This window comes from Chinchilla lanigera, unplaced genomic scaffold, assembly GCF_000276665.1.
Source record: "Chinchilla lanigera isolate Chin_1 unplaced genomic scaffold, ChiLan1.0 scaffold00077, whole genome shotgun sequence".
Lineage (NCBI taxonomy): Eukaryota > Metazoa > Chordata > Mammalia > Rodentia > Chinchillidae > Chinchilla > Chinchilla lanigera.
In genome coordinates this window covers 8090886-8117980 of record NW_004955478.1, presented here as the reverse complement: position 1 = coordinate 8117980, position 27095 = coordinate 8090886, and the positions used below count along the sequence as shown (strand labels likewise).

General features: G+C 45.4%; 1 protein-coding gene across 14 annotated transcripts in view; it reads right to left on the bottom strand.

Moving 5' to 3' along the window:
* Positions 1-1660: 1660 nt before the first annotated feature.
* Strada (STE20-related kinase adaptor alpha) overlaps positions 1661-27095 on the bottom strand; it is a 34246-nt gene continuing 8811 nt past the window's right edge. For 3 of the 14 annotated variants that reach the window (XM_013503161.1, XM_005402193.2, XM_005402192.2), the window contains 12 exons: positions 23162-23241; positions 21278-21335; positions 18513-18541; positions 11488-11590; positions 10855-10976; positions 8821-8929; positions 8586-8709; positions 5901-6072; positions 5273-5377; positions 3060-3301; positions 2734-2776; positions 1664-2541 (listed from right to left, as the gene is read on the bottom strand). In XM_013503161.1, coding sequence (XP_013358615.1) covers positions 2389-2541; positions 2734-2776; positions 3060-3301; positions 5273-5377; positions 5901-6072; positions 8586-8709; positions 8821-8929; positions 10855-10976; positions 11488-11590; positions 18513-18541; positions 21278-21335; positions 23162-23197 — 1296 coding nt within the window. In that variant the 5' untranslated portion in view covers positions 23198-23241 and the 3' untranslated portion in view covers positions 1664-2388. Of the gene's footprint in view, positions 2542-2733; positions 2777-3059; positions 3302-5272; positions 5378-5900; positions 6073-8585; positions 8710-8820; positions 8930-10854; positions 10977-11487; positions 11591-18512; positions 18542-21277; positions 21336-23161; positions 23242-27095 lie in introns of those variants that run through there. The other 11 variants (XM_013503160.1, XM_005402194.2, XM_013503163.1 and 8 more) reach the window with 8 other exon arrangements.

Genomic DNA, 27095 nt, shown 5'->3' with positions numbered 1-27095 from the left:
GGAGCTGTTGGCTCGCTTGGAAGAGCTCGTCATGCTGGCTTTCCTGATGAACTTCGCTGTTCTCACTACCCAAGGAGCTCGGGACCTTGTCGGCACTGAGAATGGCTTCGGTTCGCTTTAGGGAAGCTCTGGTCCTCACTCTGAGCATCGCTTCCTGGCTGCGGAGGGGAAGATGGTGCACTGCTCGGTCTCTGGAGGAGCTTGCTGCGTTGGCTTTCCTGACGAGATCCGCTTTCCTCATCGTCAGAAGTGTTCGGGACCTCACCGTTGCTGAGGGTGGCGGTGGTACTTTTCCGGGGAGCTCTAGTTCTTACTTTGCACATCGCTTCCTGGCTCCAGTGCAGATCCTTCATCCTGCTGGCACAGACTCTCCAGCTTCCACTTACCTTTGGGCCTTCCCAGCGCAGATCTGTGAAACAGACCTGCATGAGGTCTTGTCCTGGGCTCTGGGCCTCCAGCTGGACTCACGGGAGGCACTGTTACTGCCTCTAGGTCTTCAGCTGGACTCATGCAGGACATTTCCATGGGATCCAGGCCCTCAGCTGGATTCTTTGGTGTTTAGTGTGTGCAGAGATTTCCTGTGCTCTCTGTGTATATGGTTCTTTGGGTGACTGTTGTGAATAATCTTATAAACTGTGTCCTGTATTACACTGTTTCTCCTTGTAAAAACCCCAAACCATGACAGAGACCCTGTGTTACATACATTAATTAAAAAGAAAAAGAGAAAGAAGCTGGCTGGAAGCAGACTTCACTGGGCATTCTCATTCCTTCAGGTCTCCTATCCCTACTGAACAGTGCGTGTCGTTCCCTGTAATTGCTCAAAGGAAGAGGTTTTTGAATTTTTCATCTTTAAACTGGTGTTTAAATTTTGGAGGAAATGGCCAGGGCATTTGATGGTTCATACCAGCCTCAGGGAAGAGGGAGGAGCACTTCCTTAATCTGACATTTCAAGTGCCTAGGCCAGAGCCAGGGAGCCCACACCCTGGGGCATTGCCAAAGCCGACAGCCTTGGCTGGAGCCGTGCATGCACAAAACACATGCACCTGAATACGCACAGGCCTGTGAAGGACTAGGGGGCCCTCATTAGAGCTGATGGGCGCAGGCAGATCTGGTTCTGAGGTTACTTGCACTTTTGGCATTACCAATGGTAAGGACAAAACCCTCCCACCTTTTTCTGCCAACTCGAGCATCTTCTGCCCTGACCCCTGGTGGCTGCAAGTGGTCCTACAGCTCTTGGCACCCGGATCTTTCCAGTTCCAAATAGTCTGATGGCCACAGGCAAAAATTAATACTGTCATTTTGAAATTTTAGGTAGGGAACAGATCATCTCTTAGAGGTCTTAAAAAAAAACAGCTGCTGGGCACGGTGGTATAATCCTAGCACTCGTAAGGCTGAGACAGGAGGATCACCATGAATTTAAAGCCAGGCTGGGCTACTTAATGCGTTCAGGTCCAGCCTAAATCACAAAGTAAGACCCTGCCTCAAAATCTGTTATGTCTTACCTAGTGAAAGAGGTCACTGCTGCGATTCTGTGGGCCCACTGTGGCAGGAGAACCCAGGGTGCAACGACACAAGTGTGCGCCTTTGTGACCACGCCTGAGCACACACACTAGGAAGCAGGCCTGCAATCCCCGTGCACGTGCAAACACCAGCGCCGTTCTCCAACAAGTTCTGTACGCATTTTATTTCGTTCTGACAATGAAACTAACACAGCGTAAGGACTGAGGCTCTGAGGTGAGGCAAGACATTATGGCCCTTGGAAGAAGCACCAAGACAGGTGGCAGAGGCATGAAGACAGATTCTGGGGAAAGAGGTGAGTTTCACAGAGGAGCTACTGGAAGGTCTTCGGTGTCTGGGTCCCAGCAATGTGAGAGATAAGGATGGACGTCCCAGCTTTCACCTGGTACTTGCAAGAGAAAAACACCTTTCCCTTCAATTATTAGGAAGAGGCTAGAGGGCAAGGGAGGCAGGTTGCTTTGAACTTGCCCCTTCATGGACCTGTAGGATCTGGGAACAAAGGAACTGAACGGAATTCGCTGGCAGGACAGCAACTGGTGGGAAAAAGAAATGACAATTCCCTGGGTCGCTGAGTCAAACCTCGGGCTTGGATTCAGTCCCGGGCCAGAACAGCATCTCTTCTTCCGAGGGGGTCACCTCAGCTCTCTGGGTGGGCCATGTCAGCTTACTGAACCTTCGTGATCCTGCGAGTCCCTTATGTCTTAAGAGACACACAGCGGCGAAGACATCTCTCCCAGAATGCCCTTCCCGTCAGCCAGCAACCAGCTCTGCTGGCAGTGTCCTCCGCACCCACTCTGTACCAGGTGGGGGTGGGGTGGGAATGTGCCAGCCCATGCCCTGAGCTGGAGAACGTGCCTGGTTTGCAGAGGCTCAGAACTCCCAGTCATCCACCTCCAGCTCCTCCAGGTTTGTCACCAAGCCAAAGATTCCACTATGATCCTGAGACTGGCTGCCCTCAAAATTGGTGATTGGGGTGACAGGACGAAGTAATTCAGGCAAAGCTTCTGAGGCACGGCGCTTGATCTGCGGGAGGAGAGTTGAGTGGTGAATGGGTTATGGAGCTAAGAATGGTGAAGGGGAAGAAACAGCATTTCAGGGGCTTCATTTCTCTAATTCAAAAATACGAGAAAATATGTAGGGAGCTCCAGGGCTAAGGAGCTCAGACAGAACAACGGGCAGGAAGAAACAAGCAGCTGAGGGAGACTGCTCTTATACCTGTCTGAAGAAGGAGTGGCTCAGCAGGGCGCTGGCGCTCGGCCTGGAGAGAAAGGGGAAGAGATCCACGTCACCCTGTGCCACCTCCCACATCCTGCCACTTGCACCTCTTCCCAGGTGCCCTCCGCTTCTTGCCTCGGCTCCCCAATCCCAGCTTCTTAGCCGGCCCGTGAGCGGACGTCCCTCTCGCTGTGGAGCCCCACTTCCTCCTGAGAACTCAGGCCCCCACAGGCCTTTGAGAGGCACGTGCTCTCACACCTTGGCCCGGCTCTGAGCTTCCTCTCCTCTTCCTGCTCCCCGAAGCCCAGCCCCAGGCCAGAAGGTACCTTGCATCTGGGTTGCGCTGAAGGCACTGCTCCACGAAATGGTGGAAGTGTGGGGAGAAGGTTCGGTGGTAGGGGTGGAAAGGCGAGTCACCGTTGGAAGACCGGGGGATGCCGGTGGCCAGGCTCTCGCCCAGGCCAGAGTTGGCTGCTGAGCGCGAGGGGCTCATGGTCAGCTCCTCCACAGGGATGGTGCTGGTGTCCAACAGGCAGGGCACCGTGCCATTCAGCTTCTCCAGCAGCATCTGGGGAGGAGAATCAGGACCTGAGCTGCAAGGGGCCCCAAGGCCCGAGAGCCTCTTTAGAGTATCCTCCCCATCCACCTGACCTTTGGGAGAAAGGATGGAAGCCACACGAGGCTAGCTTTTCCACAGAGATGCGGGCCCCGGGCTCAGCAGCTTCCCCTGGCTAGGCCGCAAGAGGGAAGAGGAGCAGAGGGAAGACAGAGAACCCTTCCCCGCGGCTGGAAGAAGGGTCCGCAGTTTCCTCTCCCCCTACCCATCCAGCCCTACTCTAGGGTGGAGGGAACAGCCCAGGTACTTTCCCGGAAGCCCAGCCCCAGGCCGCCGTACACATGTGGGCCCAAAGGGGTTCACAGCGTAGTACCTGTAACACCACATCCCGGGCTGTCACAGGACGGGCTGCACAGGAGCAGTGTGCCCAGGGTCTGGGTGTGGGCAGCCGTTCCAAAGCCCTCAAAACATATATGCAAACCCAGCCCCACTTTGAATACTGCTATCTTTACGGGCATTTTCACAAACATAATGAGCTGTCCAAGCCAAAAATCTAGAAAGCTCTCTAGGGCGGCACTAATATGGCACCACTAGCGGGAGGTGGCTCTTTCTATTTCAATTAAATCGGGTTAACAATTCAGTCCCTCAGTCTCACTGCGACATTTTAAATGCTTACTACCTACGGGTGGCTAGTCGCTGCCATACTGGACATCATAGGTATAAATATCTCATCACTGTAGAAAGTTCTAGACAATGTTACTTCTAGATCTAAAGCACTTGCACCCAACACAAATTTTGTTTTTGACTTCTCTGTGGTACTGGGGCTCTAACCCAGGGCCTCTAACCTAGGCAAGCACTCTGCCACTGAGCTATATCCCCAGCTCCCTAAATAGCCTTTTAATCCTTCTTGAGCATTCTTCAGTTACTGAATTATATTTCTTAGCCTTCCTGATACCGGACCTAAATGCTCACACCGTCATAACTGGTCTACTACAGTTAATGCACTTATCAGAATGACCTTTCTAAAAACATACACACGTATTTGCCATTGCTATTGTTCCTGTACCCCCGGCAGCCATTCTCCACATGCTGTGTGTTTTGTTCTGGAGCAGGAGCCAAAGGCTTCAGGTGGCACACGAAGCTCTGCACAAGGTGCCCCTGCTTCCTTCTCCAGCCTCATCACTCAGATGGAGCACCTGTACTTCAGCCACACATCCTGATTCTGGGTCTAAAGAGTCAGCTGCTGCTCCCACTCTTCCCATGGTGAAATGCTCTTTGCCTTTAAGACTTAACCCAGGCCCGGCCATCCTCTAGCTGCCCCGGGCCCATGCCCTCCCAGTTCTAGGTCATACTCCAGACGCCTGGGAGCCCAGGTAATCCTTGCTCACATGACCTCTAAGTCTGCCTCCTGGACATAATGAGGCCTGGGCAAGCCTCTTCCCTGGGCATGTCTACTAAGGACAGACTGTGCCACTACCTGGGTGCTCCTAGGCCAGAGGGGTACTGCCAGGCAAAGGGCAGGCAGGTCTGCAATAGAAGGTAAATTCTTGCACAATGAAGTTTCCAAAGGAGTGGGACAGAATGTGATGGCCTGCAACTCTGAGATGTCTGAGAATTCTAAATCGGAAACTGATCTTCTTTATCAAAATAGGAAGATAGAAGATATTTTATAAATTCACAAAAATTGGTCAGCTTAGTTTATATGCTTTACGCAGACATAAAGTGTATGAGCTTCCATTTACACTACCGCCCTTGGGCTCTCCCCACCCTGGGCTGGGTTCCATGGCCACGGCATTTTACACACAGAGAAAACGGAATTATACACTCATCCCCACTGGGGGAAGGGGCGGCTCTTCTTGAAAGAGAGGACCGGGTCTTTTATCTTTCAACACAAAGCCCTAGTCAGAGTCCCCGAGTGCGACAGGTAACCACAAACATCTGGGAAAGGCCGGCAAGAAAGGAAGCACTGGACGGCAGGCTCACCTGGGTGGCAGGCATATCCTTAAAGGGGACATGGCCATTGGCCAATTCACAGGCTGTGATTCCCACACTGTAGATATCAGACTTGGCATCATAACCCTGAAGATTCTAAGTCAGGAGAAAAAAAGCCACAGATGATTTACTTGTAGCCTGGTGTCTCGTTAGGAAGGAAAAAAAAAGAGCAGATCAAAGCCTGAGTAAGAAAAGAATGCTTGGCCCAATGACTGGTCCTTGCTTCTACGGCTGCAGATGAACTGCCGTCTTACAAGGAACACACGTCTGCTCTGCGGGTACTGAGGAGGACGAAGTGCTGGGGCCCACGCTCCAGCTCAGCACGTGGGTCTGGAGAGCACCAAGCAGTTCCCAGACGCTCACTCTTCCACAGGTGGGACGATCCCTGAGGGGAGCTGAAGTAGTATCAAGCACGGGCCAGGGCCCCAGCAAGCAGAAGCGACACCCATCTGCGGTAGTAGGAAATGTGCACAGTGACTGGGCTCCCCAGCACACCTGGCCAACTGGGCCTCCTCCCTCCAGAACCCTCTTACTCCACGCAAAGCGCTCTTCCCTGTCCCAAATTCTCACAGGCTTCTTTGGGAAATTGTGAGGACTGATGGGGCCTCAGTACACACACCTGCTGGAGGACTTCTGGGCTGAGCCAAGGCAGAACCTTGATACTGTACTTGGGAAAGTCGTGGACCACACGCTGGCGCTGCCCATGACTGATCATGCTGAGGTTGCTGCGTAAACCAGACAGGTAGACCTTCCCATCCACGGAGATCAGAATGTGGCTCGATTTGACGCTCCTGGGGGAGGCAGAGAGGGTGCCGTGGGCAGCAGGAGCCCTTCACACGACAAACCTTCAGTCTTTACACCTATCTGGTGGCTCTCTCCCGTGTGTGTGTGTGTGTGTGTGTGTGTGTGTGTGTGTGTGTGTGTGCGCGCATTTTATACATACACACATTTTTATGAAAAATTTCAAACATACACAGAAAAAGAGAAAATAGCATGAGGCCACTTACATATAATAAAATTCAAAGCTTCTTATGTTTTGTTCTCTGTTATGCGCAAGACCCTCTTTTCCCCATTTCCTACCAAAAATACTGACTCCAAGACAGCGTGGAGTGAAAAGGGAAGAGAACCCTCGGTAGACTGAAAGCATACACACACAGAACAACGGTAAGCTTTGCAAGTTTCTACAACACGCACAGATGTACGTTTTCAATCTACCTGATTTCTGCGTTATCCTCTTACTCTTCCTTTTTCACTCCACGCTATGTTTTAGAGTATTTTTGGTTTGGTTTTTACTCAGTGCTACGTTTTTAAGATCCATCTGTGTAAACAACAATAACAAATGATCCATCTGTGTCATTATCTGTATCCTCTGCCCCCACCCCTGTACTGGGAACTGAACTCAGGAACACTCTATCACTGAGCCCTCTCTATTTTTTAGGACAGGGTCTTGCTAAGTTGCCCAGGCTGGGCTAGAACATGCAACCCCCCTATCTCAGCCTCCAGAGTAGATGAGATTATAGGGATGTACCACCACATCCAGCTGACTGTCCCCTCGAGTCCACGGTGGGATCTAACACCTTTACTCACCCATTCTCCAGGGAGGAACATTTACCCGGCCTGTACTCAGTACAAATATGACCAGTGACATCTGCACACACGCCCGACGGGTCTGCTGCTCTGGGATGTACACCTAGAGGCAGCACTGACGGCACCGGTTCCGTGTCTCTGACCGGCCGCACGGGGGCACCCACCCCCGGGACACAGTCATCTTCCTGCACTAGGACTCACCTGGCCTCCTACTCACCACTGCTCCTCTTTTTTTTGGTTTTTCTCCGGTACCGGGAACCGAACTCACAACCTTGCACTTGCCAGGCAGGTGCTTTGCCGCTGAGCTAAATCCCCAGCCCCGGTCCTCTTTTTTTTAATGGTAGTGGGGCCTGAACCCAGAGCCTTCACACTGAGCTACATCCTCTAGGTCAGTGGTGGTGAACCTACAGCCCACTACAGTGGGCTGTTCTTATCACTGAAAACTCTGCCCTAGGCTTTTTTTTTCTTTTTTCTTTTTTTTGAGACAGGGTCTTCCTAAGTTACCCAGGCTGGGCTAAAACCTGTGGTCCTCCTGTCTTAGTCTTCCAGAGTGCTTGGATTACAAGCATGCACCCCATGCCTAGCTGCTATGAGTCTCATGCAAATTGACATCTTCTCACGTACTTTTCTCTGATTGCTACATCCGAGTGTCCCTACGATCTCTAATCGTTGGAGTTTCCTCTTCTATAAACTTCATCTCCTTTGCCCACTTATTACTTTGCTTCTTTTCTTACTGCTTTGCAAGATTTCCTTTATGTTTGAGACAAAACTACCATCTTCCACTCTGTACTTGTTTCTTCACTTTTTCATGGTGTCCTTTACTGAACAGAAATCCTTAGTCTTGATATAATTAAATCCATCCATATATTGGGTTTATGTTGTGTGCTTCTAAAATACTTAGAAGTCCTTTTATGCCTCAGATCACAAAACTAATTCCTCTGGTTAAGTCTGTAGGTTCAAGTTCATTTAGGCCTTTAATCTTCCAGGTGTCCTCTTTGTATGTAGAATCAGAAAGGGCTCTTACTTTATTATCCTCCCTGGTCTGAGCTGGTTTTCCCGACATCACCTACTAAGCAATTTGTCCTTACCCCAGCCACTCAGCATAGGACCAACTCTGGGGCGCACAAGAAGGAAGACAGGGAACAACAATCCGCCTCCGGGAACAGGGGACGACAACCCACCTCAGATATTCCTCATATGATACACAGGACCAGCCAGGGCTACACAGTGAGTGCAAAGCTAGCCTGAACTACACAGTGAGACCCAAAGTGTTTGAGGCCAGTTGTCAAAAAACAACTGAGGCCCATAGTGTCAAAAAACAAAACAAAACAATTCTCAGGACCAAAGTGCTCAATAAAAAGAAAGTCAGTGGTTTCAGCACTGACAGGCTAAGTGACTGTCCCCCAAGTCAGTGGCAATGTCAGAATGCAGATCCTGATTATAAACTCTGGCTTCATTAATTGCAGTCAATTTTCAAACGCTTCCTAGAGAGATCAGGGTCTCAGACTCCCACTCTTACTAATAAAGAGTGAAGCCGCTGAAGAAGCGGGCTGTGCAGCGCGGGTGTGGTGGAGCTTGCCTGTAATTCCAGCACTCGGAAGGCTAAAGCAGGATTGTGAATTCAAGCTACACAGTGAAGTTCAGGTCAGCCCGGACTACACAGTGAGACCCTGCCTCAAAAAGCCAAAACAAAACAAACCCCCAAAAAGAATGTTACCTGTGCACATAACCCATGTGATGGATGTAGTCCAGAGCCTTCAGAACCCCCTGCAGAATGTAAGCAATCGCCAGTTCATTCATGCCATCCATGAAGTGTGTGCCAATGAGATCTTTTGCAGAACCTGAAGAATTGCAGGAAGATAGCAAAGGGCAACAGAGAGAGAAACTACCATACCAGTAATCCGCCGACAGAGGTCTAAGAATTCTCTCCACCAGGGACCTTCCCGACTCACCATACGCCATGAATGACGTGACAACCCACAGCTCGTTGTCTGCGATGAAGGTGGCTCGATACGGCACGATGTTGGGGTGACTGAAGAGCTTAGAGACATGAAGCTCCCCCTGAAAGCAACGGTGAAGCTGGAGTCAGGATCAAGGGGGCACTGAGGAACGCCGCCGACACGACGCGACAGCATGAATAACACAGGACCTTGTTCTTTCCGGGTGCTCTCCTCAGAGGCCTAGGAGTAGCCCGAGCACTTCCAACGTAGGAGAAACTAGCCCCACCGGCCCCACAAGGAAGCCAGCCTGCTTTGCCAGCTTAGACCTCGGAGTGGCTCTGGCAGCCAACCCTCAAGAATCCGAAGGAGCACTTGGTGGGCTGAGGCAGGAGGACCACCACAAGTTTGAGGCCAGTTTGGGCTACATAGTGAGTTCAAGGTTAGCCTGAACTACATAGCAAAACTCTACCTCAAAAAAAAAGAAAAAAAAAAAAAAAAAAAAAAAGAGAGGGGAGGGAGGGAGGAGGGGAAAAAGAAAAGGAAGGAAGGAAAAGAGGGAGGAAGGGAGGGACAGCAGAAGGAAGAGAGGAAGAAAAGGAAGGAAGGAGGGAAAACCAGCCCCAAGTGGTATGTAATCACAGCACTTGAACATCTGAGGCAGGAAGATCATTAAGTTTGAGGTCAGCATGAGCTACATAGCAAGTTGAAGGCCACCCTGGACTACAGTTAGATGCTATCTCAAAAAACAAAAGAAACTGTGCATGGTAGTACATGCCTGTAATCCCAGCAGTTGGGAGGCTAAGGCAGGACGATCACAAGTTCAAGCCCAACAGGGGAAATTTAGTGATTTAGTGAGACCCTGTCTCAAAGAATACAAAACCAGGGCCGGAGATATAGCTCAGTGGCACAAATGCCTGCCTAGCAAGCACAAGGTCCCAAGTTTGATTCCCCGTACCAAAAAAAGAAGCCAAGGAATACAAAAACAAAACAAGAAACAAACAAGCAAATCCCAACAACCCCCCCAAAACAAATTTAAATATTATAGATCACAAATATAAACCAATAAAAAAGAAAACAAAAAATTTTCCTACTATATAAAAATATAATAGTTAGCCAGGTGTGGTGGCACACGCCTGTAATCCCAGCACTCGGGAGGTTAAGGCAGGAAGATCATTCCAAGTTCGAGGCCAGCCTGGGCTACAAGGAGAGCTCAAGGCCAGCCTGACTGCATAGGCCAGACCCAACTGCATAGGCCAGACCCTGTCTCAAAAAGACAAAACAGCCTCTATCCAGGCTTGTGGCAGAAATTCCAGCGTCTTAGCCTTTGGGACACAAGCTAAGGCTAAATGGGCTGTACCTTCTGCCTGTCCACTGCTTCAGAAAATAAAACCCAGAAGAATCACAGAATCCAACATGCTCTAGAACAGATCTGTGCTTTTGCTCACATAACTTAGCTGGGCATGGCCTTCTGCTCCCCCCTTAGCCCCGTCAAGCTACTCTGAACAGATGCGCTGGGACTAGAGCGCCATCAGGTGAGCATCAATTCAGGAAACGGGGCGAGGCAAGAAGGGGCTGGGCTGCGAGCAGATGGACCGAATGTATGAGGAGCTGGGTCTCGCCCCGGTGGTGTCAGTGCAACGAGAGGGTGGCTAGTTGCTTCCTGAACAGGAAAGAATCTCAGGCAAACAGGACGTTCACGGCTGGAAGCCGGCCCCGGCGTCAGGGCTCGCAGCCCTGCATCGGAACAACGCTGCCCGGCTCCAACTCATGCCTCTGCCGCTTACTACTTACGCTCTCTGAATAATAAATAAACAGATGCGCCAGGAAGGAATGTATGAAGACAACGGAAATACACACCGGATCACGCTGCACTGCAGCCCACTCCTTAGTGCTAAGCGCCTAAGGTTCTTCACTGACCGCTTCTGTGACTTCTGAGCACCTGCCCGCTTGTTTCTCCCCACAAGCTCTCAGGACTCAGGGAAGAAACGCGCCGCAGTCACTGTGACCGAGAGCCCAGGCTTCAGCGTCACGCTCGTGTCTTATTACCTGCAAGAACGTCACCATCTCGTTCGAACAAGCTTCCAGGTTAATCCTGCGCACGGTCACGTACTCTCCTGTCGGTTTGTACCTTGCAAGATTAACTGTCATCAGGTCCTCAAATCCTTTGCCTAAGGGAAAAGAATGGCATTGTTTATGACAGTAGCAGGTTTCTGTCTTCTTTAAAGAAAAATGACTTGATTTCAACAGGAAAGTTAAACTTCTTGGCTTTTCCTTAGTTCTTTCTCAGCCAACTTTCTACCTGACTATAGATAGCCCAGGATATCCCATTTTTACGGCCATGAGGAAAAAATTACAAAAGACCCTCTGTTCTGGAAATTTGATTTCATCTAATACCTGGCAGCAGAAACCCAAAGAAAACTCACGGAAGCCAGGTTACATTTGGTCTGTCTGGTCTGCTTTGGTTTGGTTTTGTGAAAGGGTCTCATTTTGTGATTCAGGCTGACCCTGGACTCACTGTGGCCTTAAACTCAAATCAATCCTCCTGCTTCAGCCTCCCGAGTGCTGCGATCACAGGTCTGCCCCACCACACCCGACTCAGAACCATGGATCTTACTAACTAGCCGAGAAAGCTGTAGCCGTCTGTGGAGGAGAGAAGCAAGGAGAGTTCCTGCACATTACCTATGACACTGAGCAGCTCGTAACACCCTGCCTCTGGCAGGAAGCAACTCATGATCTCTTGTTTGGAGAAGGATGCTATCGACTCTGAGCTCGCCTCATTGGTCTAAAGAAAAACAAAAACAGGTTAACAGAGAAAGTGGGGCAAAATGGGCCTGGGGTAGATGTGATAGTTTAGACCCATGAGGATACTCCCATCTAAATAAACATATAAACCCTGACTGTGTGGCAGAATACAGGGCCAGTATTATTCGAGGAGAAATAAAACATCAGGTGCTCAGCGCACTAATCAGCAGGGATGTCAGAGCAAGTTAGTGCCGGCAATATCTACAAACGCGGCAGGGCATGGAACCTGTTCGTCAGCTGCTAACCTGCTTGTCCTTCCCAGCAACTAACTCACTGGCTCAAGTCTATGAAATTCTTACTTGGGGAAAAGTTGTGTGGAGAAAGACACGTTTAGAAAAGAGAAAAAGGACAAGAGACGTGAAGAGTTCTTGTAACTTTCTGATGCATTAAGATCCTATTTTTAACGTCCTAACTGCAAGATCCTAAAAGGGCAAATACCAAATCTTGCTCTCAGCAGGCATGGGGGTGCACAGCTGTCTCAGCAACCTGGGAGGCTGAGGCAAAAGGACTGCAAATTCGAGCCCAGTCTGGGCAATTCCGTGATTTAATGAGGTCCTATCTCAAAAGTAAAAAAGAACCAGGGATGCAGTTCAGTGCAAAGGCCCTACATTCAATCCCCAGTACTGCAAAAAAAAAGAGAGAGAGAAAGAAAGGGGAAGGAAGGGAAATGTGACCGGAAGAAGACCCCTCTTTAGCAAACCAAGGGGCCAGGCTGGTAACTCCCGCACATTTACAAGTGAGTGGTGCACCGAGCTGCAGGCCAGGGCACAGCCTCCAGGTCTCAGCCACAGACGGGCCCATAAAAATTATGCTCAGACTGGGTGTGGCGGTGCATGCCTGTAACCCTAGTACTATGGGAGGCTGAAGCAGGAGGATCAAACTCTGCCTGGGTAATTTAGTGACACAGTGAGGCCCTGTCTCAAAACACAACAGATCATGCTCAGTATGTTATCTGAACACAACATACTCTTCACACAGCATTTCCACAGTGCAGCTGATCTTCCTATAGCTCAGTTAGGTAGTTGGGGCAGATATCTCTATTTTTCAATAATAAAAATGAGGACCAAAGAGATTAAGTGACACAGGACCCAGGCCCACACCAGGGAAATGAATATACTCCTCTGTTGACATTTTGAGCGCATCTGGTTTCAAATATTTGATGCTACATAACTAAGTGTGGCAGCATAGCTAGGTGTAATCCTAGCACTGGGGAGGCTGAGGCAGGAGGATCACCTGGAGCTTGAGACCAGCCTGAACTACATAGTGAGATCTTTTCTAAAAGCAAAACAAATAAAACATAACAAAAATAACCTCCCTCAAGCCCCAAATATATATACGTAGTTGACACTGCCTATGAGGAAAGAACCCAAACGGGGCTCTGCCTCCCTCACCACTTAACTGACACTAAGAAGTTAGTCAAGCAAAATCCAACCCAATCACTGAAGTCCATTTTTAATTTAATCCAGTTTTTCTCTAAGATTCAGCAATATGGTTGCATTTGGCTGTAGTTCATCCACTTTCACTATTAAATAATATTCCTCTCATGAACATAACCTCCATTTATCCATTCCAACACGGATGAGCTTCTTGAATTGTTTTCCAATTCTGCTATGAGGAACTGTGTCTGAACATGTCTCCTGACTAAAGCCTATACCTAGGAGTGGATGGAGCTGGTAGGTCACAGAGCACATGAAGATTAACACTGTGAAACCATGGCAAATTGTCTTCCAAAACGGTTACACTACAGCACATCCTCCTCCTCAGAGTCGGTGCTGTCAGGTTCACTATTTTCGGCAACCGCACTGCGGGCCTGATTTACAGCTCCCTGATTAGTGATGAGGATAAATACCTTTCCGCACACTTACTGGCCATGTGAGTTTTCCTCAAGGTGAAATGCTTCTTCCTATCTTTGGTCTGTTTTGCTACTGAGCTGTTTTCAGTGCAGCGTTTTCCCAAAGTAGGCCTACTTTTGTTCAAGTGACACTAACCCTGGCAAAGTTTCCACAGACAATTAAGCTAGGAAATGCACATACTTTCTGTCACGGAGAATCCCGAGGCTTACTCCCATATTAAAGCATGGGGAGGGCCAGGGATGTAGCTCAGCAGCACAAGCGCCTGCCTGGCAAGTGCAAGGTCCTGAGTTCGATTCCCGGCACCAAAATAAATAAATAAATAAATAAAGCATGGGGAAGTTCTGTCGTAAAGAAACTTGTTCAGCTCTGTCCAACCTAGCACTTCCCAATGATACCTGCCCGGGAAACTTCTGTGCCTAATATCTGTTAACTTTTAGGAAAGACAATTTGGAAAGGCTAGTTTCAGTAAAAGATATGGCATAATGCTTAGTGGCCAGACAGAGACAGAATTTGAACTTGGGTCTATCGCTGCCCGTAACCCCAGGAAGTTACTCCAACCAAGTGTGGCAAACCTACGGCACTTGTGCCGCAGGGGGCTGTGTACAGCACTGAAAACTCTACAAGGCTTGCCATCACTGCTCTAATCTCCTGGAGTCTCAGCAGTGGTATAATTCCTATCTCACAGGCTCATTACGACTATCAGATTATAACAATATTACAGATATGTAAAAAGCTTAGTATTACCTGGTGTATAACAGGTATTCAATATATATGAATTCTATTTTCCTCTTTATTGCTATCTACTTTTTAGTGACTTTCCACTCGAACAAAATGGCAGTGAGTGACGGAAACAGAAACACAGGTGGAGCTGGGCATGGTGGCACACGCCTGTAACCCCAGCACTCGGGAGTCAGAGCCGGGAGGTTCACCCCTAGTTCGAGGCTAGCCTGGGTACATGGAGTTCAAGGCGAGCCTGGACCACACGGCAAGACCCTGTCTCAACAAACAAACAAATGAAACCCAAATGGAGCTTCATTTATTTTAATTTTTTTATGTATCTTGGAAAACAAACTCTATGATCATTTGTCACTGTAGCTCTTTGAAATTATCTTGTTCTGGCCAGGCGTGGTGGCGCACACCTGTAATCTCAGCACTCGGGAGGCTGAGACAGGAGGATTGTTGTGAGTTCGAGACCAGCCTGGGCTACCAAGTGAGCTCAAGGCCAGCCTGAGCTGCAGAGCGAGACCCTGTCTCAAAAAGACAAAAACGAAAAGAAAAAAAGAAATTATCTTGTTCTTAGAATGATCTTAAAGTGCTGGTTACTACGGCTACGGCTCTCGTGGCTTTCCTCACGGCGGACCGCCCTGCTTCCTCCAGGCCGTGCCTTTCTTCCCTCTTTCACACGGCCCAAGCTCCCTCTGCGGAGCCAATTTCTCCCTCACTCTTCACTTGTACCTTTTCAAATAAATTTTGCCACTGCTTTAAAAAAAAGATACTACATGCTAGGTACCCCACAAAGGTGAGAGAGACACACAGCAGAGACAAATGAAATTTGAGCAATTTGAGCAAAGCTTTGGAACGGTGAATCTGTTTGTTTAGAATTTAGGGTGCTGCTTTAGCTGTTAAGCATCCTATCTTCTCCACCTGTAAGGCCACTGCACACACTCTTCTCTCCATCAGATCAGTGCCATCAGGGAACTGGAAGTTCAGTGGGCTGCTTTCAGACCCAAACCCCTCCTCAGCCTCGGAACACCCGCATGATCTGACTCCCACCTCTCTGCTCCCTCCCCCGTGTGCCTCACCCCCACTCAGCTCACTTTCCCCACACAAACCAGCGTGGCCCAGCCTCAGAAAGCCGGCACCCGTCACCCTCTGTTTGGAACACCCCAGCCCCATCTGCCTTTGTGCTCCTCCACCAGCCTTCCATTTTCTTATCACTGTCCTCTCCTCATCGCTGAGATTTTAACTTAAATGTCAACTCTTCAGAGACAATTCATCCAGAAGAGTAAAGTGGGCTCCTGGTCACTCTATTATAGCAGCTTGCTTTACTGTTTTAATAGTAGTCATTATTCTAGTTCATCTGTTTCCTGTCTCTTCTACTAAAATGCAAGCTGGGCTGGGGATATAGCTCAGCAGCACAGCACCTGCCTGGCAAGCACAAGGTCCTGAGTTCGATTCCTGGTACCAAAAAAAAAAAGAGAGAGACCACTAAAATGCAAGCTCCACAGGGAAGGGACTATCTGTCTTGTTCACTGATGTATTACCCATTGCCTAGAATAACAGTCACAAATATTTAAAAAGCAAAAATCATTTCAGCAAAGTTTGAACTCTGGAGGTTTTCTGCCCAGGGCCTCGTTGTTCCCATGGGCTGAAGAAAAGAGAGGCTGAATGCCAGTTCCTTAGAGATACAACAGCCTCTACCAGAAATGCCAGCACTCATGCGGCACATTCACAGACTCCTGGCACAAGGGGCAATCTAGAGATCACAGGCTCACAGCCAAGGCAATTAGCACTACAACCCCAATGCAAAGCAACTGTTTTGTTTTGTTTTGTTCTGAGACAGGGCCTTACTATGCAATTCAGGCTAGCCTTGAATTCACTATGTAGCTGAGTCTGGCCTTGAGCTCAAAGTAATCCTCCTGCCTTAGCCTCCCAAGTGCTGGGATTACGGGCATGCGCCACCACACTTGGTTCAAAAAGCAACTACTTTTTAAAGGATTTCTCTTCTCTAATCACCTAATTCCTTAAACTTTCTCTAATTTGAAAAAGAGAGAATGGGCTGGGGATTTAGCTCAGCGGCAAAAGCGCCTGCCTGGCAAGCGCAAGGTCGTGAGTTCGGTTCCTGGTACCGGAGAAAAACCAAAAAAAAAAAAAAAAGAGACCATGGCCAGTTGTAGTGCCTCATGTCTGTAACTTCAGCATCAGGAGGCTGAGGCAGAAGGATCACCACATGTTCAAGGCTAGCCTGGGTTACATAAGCGATTTCAAGGCCAGCCTGTACTACATAGTGAGACTCTGCCTTAAAAAAATAAAGAAAAAGAGACTAGTAGGACAACTGGGTCCTGAGATCAAGGTATTTATAATGTACACTTTAAATAAATACACAGTTGGGAAAAACTAGATATACAGATATGCTTTTTACCTGTCTTTTGTCCTTGCAAGGAGCACATATATATAGGACATACTGTCTACCAGGCATTACCCTAAGGCACGTTCTTGTTTAGCCTAGACAGGGAATGGTTCATTAAACTACTGATATTCTTAGGAACATGACAAATATTTCCATTTTCCATTATTAATAGAGAAAACTAATCAGAAGTGTTAGTTTTAGAAAATAAACCCTTTGGGTAGCTGGGAATATGATTTCCTGGGCAACCTGCATGCAGCTACACGAAATGTACCAGGGATTGTTGTGTCTCCTCCACCACTCTGCCCCCAGCTCACTGGAAATGACCCTGAAATGGAGGCTGTTTGCTTTGTGGCTACTGCAGGTCTCCGTCAGAGAGAACCTTTACTTAGGAAAGCAAATGAACAAACCAGGAAACAAGGGCAGTATTCTAAAAGGATGCTGACACAAGAATGGGAGGTTAGTCCACTATACTGTTTCAGATTCACAGAAGGTCTAAATTCAGATGAAAAGGATGGAATTTTAGCCCATTCCGTTTAAACATAAGATGGTACAGTTTTATTTGCATAATGTACAATGTCTAAATGCTCAGGAAAAGAAACTAATTCTATTAGAGTTTTTTTCTTAGTTTCTCACACCAAAAAAAGCATTTTATTTGTTTTGAAGCATTTGAATAATACATAAGCTATTGACATCCAGATATTACCATAAAATGATGTTGTTTAAAGAGTTTAAAACAAAACACATTCCAACATGACAAAAAGAAAACAAAAATGCAATGAAGCACACAAACACAACGTTTAGAAAATGTCACCGAATAAACACATCCAACTTTCCACAGGTTTCACACAGGATAGCTTGTGAGAGAATGCTGACAGGTATGAATATATAAAATTACATACAATTGGTATTATACTCTGGAAAAAAGTCTAACTGATCGTACAGGGTAACTTTTTGGTCTCCTGAGTAAAAAAGATTTGGACCAGCCAGATGTGATGGTGCACACCTGTAATCCCAGCACTGAGGCGGCTGAGGCAGGAGTTCAAGGCCAGCCTGGGTTACATAGTGAGGTGAAGGCCAGACTCAACTGCATAGCAAGACCCTTCTCAGAAAGACAAAAAAAGGATTCAAATCTTAGAGAAAGGTGCTTCTGACTAGCAGACTACATAAGCACAGCGGAAGTTTTACTCAAAAAGAAATTCTTAGTCAATATCATCATCCTTCAGTCAGCCTTGGGGCTACCTACAAAAGGTGCAAATACTTATAAGCCCAAGAAAGAAGTATACTTAGAAAAGAATACTTATCTTCCTGCTTTGTAAGACACTGATTACATTTTTCAAAATAACGTGGTACCCTGTGCACTTCTTGTGCTATTTCCTTAGGTAAAATAAACCAGCAGAGGAAGCAGAGCAAGTCTTACAGCCTTTGCCAATGGCAAAAGTAAATTTTCTGTTTTGTAATTTTAAATTTTGGTTTCATTTTTAAGATAGGAGACTGAAGTCCTACCTTATGATCTAGACAGACATCTGTATTATCTCTATGGACTGAAACCTACTATTAGTAGACTGAGGGTGGAGAAATTAGAGCCACTAGGCACTAAAAGATAACCACATTTCAGATTGGTGAAATTTATTTGCGGGTAGTGTTGAGGGAATGGTATGTATTTAGGAAGAAGAGAGAAGAGATCTTCATCTCCAGAAGAATCCCCAGATGTGCCTCAGATATTTTCACTCTAAACTACACATCAAAGGCTTTCCAGGGAGAAACCTGCATCTCTACAAGTGAAACGATTATGGTACAAATAAAGCTCCATGACAGAGAAGCAGAAACACAAAATGATCAGCCAACAAACCACATACAAACTTCCACAAGAAGTCATCCCATGCAACAGCCATAACGCTAGAGCCTGGAAAGTCACTTACTTTTCTCCGAGTGTCACCCGGAGGCTGCTCTGGAGTAGAGAAAGTGATGGTTGGCATTGTGTGGTTTAGCAGAAGACACACCCACGTCAGAACAGCAATCACTGCACTTCGGACTACATTTACTAATAGAAATCCCTTAAGGAGTCATTACAGAGAAAAGTGGCTGCAGTGCTACATATGAACACACAGGCACAGATCCACAGTGAAGATGCTCCAGCTAGATGGGGCTGTAACCATGACGCTGCGGCTCTTCAAAGCCCGCCAAGGCCGCTACTCCAAGGGTACTCTCTCCTGAGGACGACCCCACCGCCACAGTTCTGCTGCTACGTTTCTTGTCATCAGCACACAGTGTTACTTTAAACAGGCTGGTGTCAGAGCCAAGCTTTATACAGTTCCTTTTTCTTTCCTTCCTTCCTTCCTTCTTTTTTCTTTCCTTTTCTTTTCTTTTTTCTTTCACTTTGTCACTGAGCTATTCCAACCCCAAAATTCATTTTAAAGTCACAGAGATAGCTGGCTATTTCCCAGGAAGTACAAGGACTAGAAAATAGTGTTATTTTTTTGTTTTCGCTTTTGGCAAACAAGTTTTAACATAGTAACACATATATGGAGGATCATTACCCAAACTGATTTTCCAAAATCAGGTACACTCTATTCTGAACACAAAGTAACGGCTTTATGGGCTACTCACAGTAAAAATGAACAAATCATAGAACAATTGAAATAATTTTCTGTTCTTGAATCAGACAAATTCTATATGTGCTTTTGACTTTTCAAATTTTGTAAGTATTAAAAATCATTAAGTTGGAGGCTGGGAGTGTAGTTCAGTGGTAGAACATTTGTCTAGCATAGGTGAGGCCCTGGCTTTGATCTCCAGTGCTACAAAAAAAGGAAGGAAGGAAGTAATTAAGTGCTGGGCTTAGTGGCATATGCCTATAATCTTAGCAGCTCTGTGAGCCTAAGGCAAAAGGACTGCAAGTTCAGGCCGAGCTCAGACATTCAGCAAGACCCTGTCTCAAAAATAAATAATGAAAAAAGGGTTGGAAATGCAGTTCAGGGTTAAGGCCCTGACTTCAAATTCCCAGTTCTACAAAGAAAAGGACAATGAAAGAAAGGAAAGGGAGGAAAGGGAAGAAAAGAGAAGGGAACAGAGAGAATGATGTTGAACTGTAAAGTAGTGGATTACAAATTTCCAACTATCTTAAATTATACAGTTCTAAATATCTTAAATTATACAAAATCAGACAATTAAATTTAGTCAATAAGAAAAATGCAGCTGGTTATGGTGGTGCACCCCTGTAATCCCACCACTTGGGAGGCTGAGGCAGGAAGACTGTTGCAAGTTTAAGACCAGCCTGAGCTACAAAGTGAGCTCAAGACCAACTGAACTGCATAGGGAGATCCTGTCTCAAAAAGGAAAAAAAAAAAAAAAAAGAAAGAAAAAAGAAAAAAAGAAAAACGCGTTCTTCAAAGACGTAACAACTAACTATATTGTTAGAGGGCATTGGTTGCAAAACAAATTAGTCTCAATTTATCAAAATAGGAATTTCCTCCTCCTTGGACATCAGTTTTCTGGTATACAAACAGCAGACGCAGTTGCTTAAAGCAGTCCATCAAGAAGAAGCACCAGAAGAAAGGATTAAAAGAAAGTCTAACTCAATTTTCCAGAGTAGGAGGCAAATTCCAAGTTGTGTAATACTTAGTAATACAAATTTCATGAAGTAACTATATAGAACAACTGTGTATGTACTTTCATCTGATCGGACACCAGGGTAGTGGTGGCGAACCTATGGCTCACGTGGGACAGACAGCTATTTGTTATCGCTGAAAGCTCTAAAAGCCATCTCTGCATTAGGGCATTGTCAAGAGACAGCCACAGCAAGCTGGGCGCGGTGGTGCACGCCTGTAATCCTAGCACTTGGGAAACTGAGGCAGGTAGCTGGAAACCTGCCTACTTTGAGGCCAGCCTGAACTACAAAGTGAGATCTTGTCTCAAAAAACAAACAAAAAAAAATCTCCAAAAAAAGATAGCCAGAGAGCCTGTACTGAAAGGATCAAATCCAAAACCCATTCATGCAAGTCCCATACACGGACCTGGGCACAACGGTGCAGGTCTGCAATCCCAGCAGAAAGTGAGGGCGTAGGGGAGTGGGGAAGGCAGGAACATCACAAGTTTGAGCCCAGACTGAGCAAGTTAACAATTTAGGGAGACCCAGCCTCAAAAATTAAAAAAGGGCTGGGGATGTAGCACAGTGTGAAGGCTCTGGGTTCAAGCCCCAGTACCCCCAAATAAATAAATAGTTCAGCTGGATAAATACTCAGAAAAAACACACATGCCTTCAAATAAATATTGTATTGACTTTCTAACAATCACGGTATGTCGAGGACATCTGCCAGGTGAGTCCTCAAATCTTTGGGAAACAATGGATTCAGAAAGGAGTCACACAGCCAGGGGCGTGGTGGCGCATGCCCGGAATCCCAGCACTCAAGATGCTGAGGCAGGAGAATCACTGCGAGTTCCAGGCCAGCCTGGGCTACAAAGTGAGGCCAAGGCCAGCCTGAACAGTACAGTGAAACTCTGTCTCGAAAAGACAAAAAATAAAAAAAAAAGAAAGAAAGAAAAAGAAAAAGGAGCCAAATAACCTAACAACTATAGTTTCACACTGCTCTCAGAATTGCTAATTTCTATAAACTGACTTAGTCAACAAAAGAGTTGTGATACGTGATATTTATCCTGAATTGGTAGCTAAGTGGCATAACGTACTTACCTCCAAATAGTTCCAAATCTCTTAAGCCCTCAACAATGAACTTTTCCGAGACCCACCGCTAAAGAGGAAAACCCCAAAGAGAATTAGTATTTCTTCCAAACCACAACGAATCAGCTATCAGCCTCAGACAAATAAAACCACAGCTACAAAAGCAGAATCATGCAGTATAGACAGAATACATTTCTATGAAAAGTTCTGAAAAGAATCTTGAAGTCAACCTCAAACAACAAATTAACTCCTTTCTCTATTCCTCGTTACCCCTAATCTTAGGCAGAAGGATGACTACATCCTAAATTCAACAGATGGGAAATACACAGTACTGGCCCTAATAATGAACGCTTTTGTCTCTTCTATGTACCAAATTATCATTAGCTCCATCTTACTCATTCCATAGCCATCTATTATAGATGCTTTGGATCATTAACGCCAATCTGAAAAGTATCATTGAAATTCAAAATACAGAACACAGCAATGGAAGTTTTTCACATGCCCCAATTAGTTTGTAAATTGAAACACAAGCTACATATTCTTTTATCCCCTAGGCCCTAAGGTTTCTACAAGCATCACCATTTACATTTCCTACTGAGTTCACAAGGACCACACTGCAGGATCAACCTACAGGCCAGTTCACCTTACCGGCCTATTTGAAATGCGTATTTGATTTCCACCATACTGATCAGGGTCTGGTTTCATCTGAATCAGGCAAGGTTACAATAGAAAAGTAGTGGAACCAAGACTGTATTTCACTTAAGGATTGGTGCCAAAGGTCGCATGCAAGCATTCTCTGCACAGAGTTCAGGCTAAGGAGAGATTCACTTTTTCCTCTCAACACTGACTTTACAATGTAGATATTCTTATACACATAAACATAATAAAGATTAACGTTCTGAAGTAAGTTGTGTAACAGATTGTGAACTGGAGCTATATAGTCACTCTGTCCTTATCTATAACAATTTTCTTCCAAATAAAAAACAATATAATACATGTAGGGCTAGGGGTTTAGTCCAGTGGTAGAGTGTTTACCTAGCATGTGCAAGACCCTGGGTTCAACTCCCAGCACTAAAACAAGCAAAAGGCAAAATATTTACATGTACTATACCACACAATATAATTTGGGTTTTCATATTTAAAGAGATTGGTAAACTCATGTCTCATACTACCTACATAGTTAAAATTTTAAAACAATTACTACTGCCTTTAAAAATTAAGTTCTTGAAAATATACAAAAAAAGATATTCTTATGAAACCATGGGGGCTTGGGGCCGGGGATATAGCTCAGTGGCACAAGTGCCTGCCTGGCAAGCCCAAGGTCCTAAGTTCGATTCCTGATACAAAAAAAAAAAAAAAACAAAAAAAACCACAGCAGCTTATAAAAAAGCTAAGTCTAGTATTTATTGCTGAGGTCATTTCAGCTGATAAAGCTTTAAAGTGTAACAGATTTTTCACGTTCAATTTCAAAACGTCTTCAGTTAATGGTAATGACCCTCCTTAGAAAAAACTGCTGTAGTAACTGCAATTTGATACTGATTTTAAAAAAAACCCATCAAAAGCGAAGGAAACGGGGAAATCATTAGCAATTATACCTCTATATCGAAAAGGGCTATCAACTTATTGAATGTGACTGATATTTATTCATAAAACAAGTCACCCTCTTGTTTCTTCTCTATCAGATACACCAGTAGTACTGTATATTCTGTTTGTCTTGGTCAGCCTCTACCTGAAAGGTCTTTTCCCCAGAGCAGAGGGCGCAATATCTGCCTTGCTTCCTACATCCCTCATTTTGCATGACTCTGTTTTCCCATAAAAAACCACCAATAATATCTGTCAAAACATTTTATTTTCAGAAAAGAAAGATAGTAAAGTCAGAAGAATGGAAACACTCACCCTAATTCGCTCTGGTTTACTTACAAGGAAAGACATGAGTTCCTACCGTGCAGACTTACTTCAATCTCAAAACCTTAAACCTAAAAGGAAAACAGAAACGGGTTGTTAGTCAAATCTTTTGTTATTTTAAACAGGCATGTGCCACCACGCTTGGCTTAAAATTCTGTCATTTCTGTAAGAAAAAATTTGTTATTATATAGTACTCTTTAATTTTTAAATCTCTTGACCCAATTCCCTCTTAACCTCCTCCCAGAAGTAATTACCTTCAGTTCTTTTAAGGAATTATTCTGCTTTTTATCACCATCCTTAAAAACATTTGTATGGCTATGACTTATAAATCTTAGACATTTATCTAACTTTCTACCATAGTAACTGAAGACTAAGCTCTCCTATGTGACCTCCCCCCACCCTACTTCCTGTCCTCATTCTGACATAATTTTTGGTTACATTCATTGTCCATATTTATATCATTATGACTATGCAAATATAGTTTATGGCTGAGGCAAGCCGCAGAGAGGACCACTAACCTTATTTTTCCTATATTGCTGAAGACCTAACCCAGGGCCTCACACAAGCTAAACGTGTATTTTACCATGGAGTTACACCCTCAGACCAATGTCTCCTTTCTGTGTATCCCTTCCTACCCCTCCTAAGGTTAACACCTGCCTCATCTGCTCTCTTGCTTGGTTTCTTTTGTAGCTATTGCTGATATAAAATAACAGCTCTGCTTTAAAGGAAATAAGAAAATAGCTTATTCTGAGCCAAATATGAGTGACCATGGCTAGGAACATCGTTTCAAGTTACCCTACATCAGTGATGAACCTTTGAGAGACTGAGCGCCCAAAGTGCAACCCAAACCCACTTATTTATCAGAAAGTGCCACAATGCGATTAAACCGGCTGCTGGGGCGATGCTAGGTCAACTTGGCTCACCTGCCAATAGAGAGGGTTCTGCGTGCCCGCTGAGGCACATGTGTGATAGGTTCGCCAGCACTGTCCTAAATGATGTGTTCTGAAGTGAAAGTGGTTACATGAACTCTTATAGCTAAGGAACAAACAAAGTCCTAAGTCAATACACTCAACAGATACACTGGTATTAGATAGGTAGGCTAAGTGAAGAAACCTTTCCTATGAGTTCCAATAGGTTTTAGATGTTATACCATTTTTAGCTTTAGCACTGGAAGAGGCTAATTATGTGCTAAGCCTAACAATACATTCCGGTAAGTTTTCCAAATAAGAGTTTTGAAGCCGGGCGTGGTGGCGCACGCCTGTAATCCTAGCACTCGGGAGGCTGAGGCAGGAGGATCGTTGTGAGTTCAAGACCAGCCTGGGCTACAAAAGTGAGCTCAAGGCCAGCCTGCACTGCAGAGTGAGACCCTGTCTCAAAAAGACAAAAAACAAAACAAAACAAAACAAAAAACAAGTAAGAGTGTTGAGGTCAGATATAAATGCCAGGGCTGGGGATGCTGGGGATGCTGGGGATGCAGCTAGCTTAGTGGCAGAGCTTCTGCCTCGCATGTGAAGGCCCCGGGTTAGCGCCCAAGCACAGATAAATAAAAGCTGTTTTTTCAGCTGGGCATGGTGGTGCACGCCTGTAATCCCAGTACTCAGAAAGCTAAGGCAGGAAGATTACCACATTCAGCCTGGAGTACATAGTGAGTTCAAAGGATCCTGTCTCAAATCTCTCAAATGAGAGTGAGAACAACAAAGAAGGCTATTTTCTCAAAGACCTAAGATGGCCCAAAATAATTCTGGTTCCACACACGCAGAGTCTCACCTCCCACAAGCATGATGTTCTACTTAGTTAGCCACGGCCTGCAAAACACAGACATGGCTTCTGGAAAACTTCAGTTTCACACTATTCATTTCTTCCAAATCCTCTTACATCTTTGCTGTGCGCCTTGTCCATGTTTTTCCACACCCTCGATTCTAATTTGCCCTTGGAGATGGCCCTCTCAGGGACCTGCGTTCTCCCGCTGCACCCAGACTAGCGGGCCTCTGGCTAGCTGCACGCCATCTGTCCTTTTAGGGCGGAGCAGTGCGGTGACGTTTTTCAGTTCTCAGAACTATTTTTGTATTATTTCTTTGATCTTGTCCTCGCCATTTTCTCTGTTCTCATTTTACAGAATTCCTGAGAGTTAAAGGTGTACTTTTAGATTTATCCCCTTAGTTTTATACTTTACCTCTGTTTACATTCCAGTAATTCCTTCAAATTTTCTAATCCTCCTATACTAAGCATTATGTTTTAGTTATCTATCCAAAACTTTTGCCATTTCTTAAATGTATATTTTTTCCCATGACCCTATCTTCTGTGACATCTTTTGTTCACACTTAAGAATTTATATCCAGGGCCGGGAGTATAGATCAGTAGCACAAGTGCCTGCCTGGCAAGCGCAAGGCCCTGAGTTCAATCCCCGGTACAAAAAAAAAAAAAAATTATATCCAGAATGGCTAAAAGCCTAATGTGCTATGACTAAGTAGGATTATCTCAGGAATGAGACTGATTTAACATTCAATAATGAATCTATGTACGCAAAAGTATTTTTGTTTGAATTTGTTGAAGAATAATTTTATGGAATTAAAAAAACAATTTACTTCATTAAGTCTATGAGAAAAACTCATCTTGATAAATGGGAAAAAAATTATCTCATAAAATTCAATACCAGCGCATGATTTTAAAAAATTCTTGGCCCAGCAGGAATAGAAGGGAACTTTCTCCACTTGATAAAGGTAAGTACAAAAGTTTACAGCTAACATGATGCTTAACGGTGAAAAACAAAGTTTCTTCTAACAAAAGCAACGAAGTATAAATATCTAGTCCCTCTTCTTCACATCACAGTAGAGATCCTGGTTCGTGTGAAAAGGAAGGCAGAAATTATAAGCAAACAGACAGAAAGGAAAGTGTAAAACTCTTTATTCACAGACAACATGATTGTGTACGTTAATAAATTCTAAGGATTCTACAAAAAAATTCTACAGAAAAAAATAAATTTAGAAGCAGGGAACACACCTATAATCTCAGCACTCTGGGAAGCAGAGGCAGTATATCACAAGTTCAAATGTGGTCTGGGCACCTCAGCGACTTAGAGATCCTGTCTCAAACAATAAAAGTGAGAGGATGTAGCTCCTTGTGCAGGTCTCAAGTTCAATTCCCATACCACACACAAACAAACATACACAGAATTTAGAAATGAAGTCAATTACAAAACCCCAGGGGGCTGGGGATTTAGCTCAGCGGCACAGCGCCTGCCTGGCAAGCGCGAGGTCATGAGTTCAATTCCTGGTACTGGAAAACAAACAAACAAACAAAAAAAACCCCAATGTATTTTATATATTAACAATGAAGACTTAGAAAATGCAAATTAAAAAACAATACCATTTCTAGTATCAACAAAAATATTTTAAAAATTATACCTGTATACCTAAGATTATAAAACACTGCGTAGAGGAATTAAAGAGCTACACAATGTTCAGAGATTGGAACATTGAATACTGACTGTTAGGACATCAATTCTCTCCAAATTGACCCAAAGATTTAATTCCAGTCAAAATTCCAGCAGATAGCCCGCGGTGGTAGGGCATGTCCACAATCCCAGCACTCAGGAGGCTGAGGCAGAACAGCACTGAGTTTGAGGTCAGTCTGGGCCACATAGGGTCCTGCTATGTAGTTCAGGCTGGCCTTGAACTCACTACTAGCCTAGGCTCGCTTTGAATTTACAGCGATCTTCCTGCCTCAGCCTCCCAAGTGCTGGTATTACAGGTGTGTGCCACCACACCCGATTTCTCCTTTTATTTTTTTAAAGCAAGGTCTCCTTTAATCACTAAATTGCCTAGGGTAAGCTTGAACTTGGGATCCTCCTCCTTCAGCCTCCCAGAGTTCTGGGACTACAGGTGAGCACCATCACATCTATCTTCAAAAGAAATTTTTAATTTAT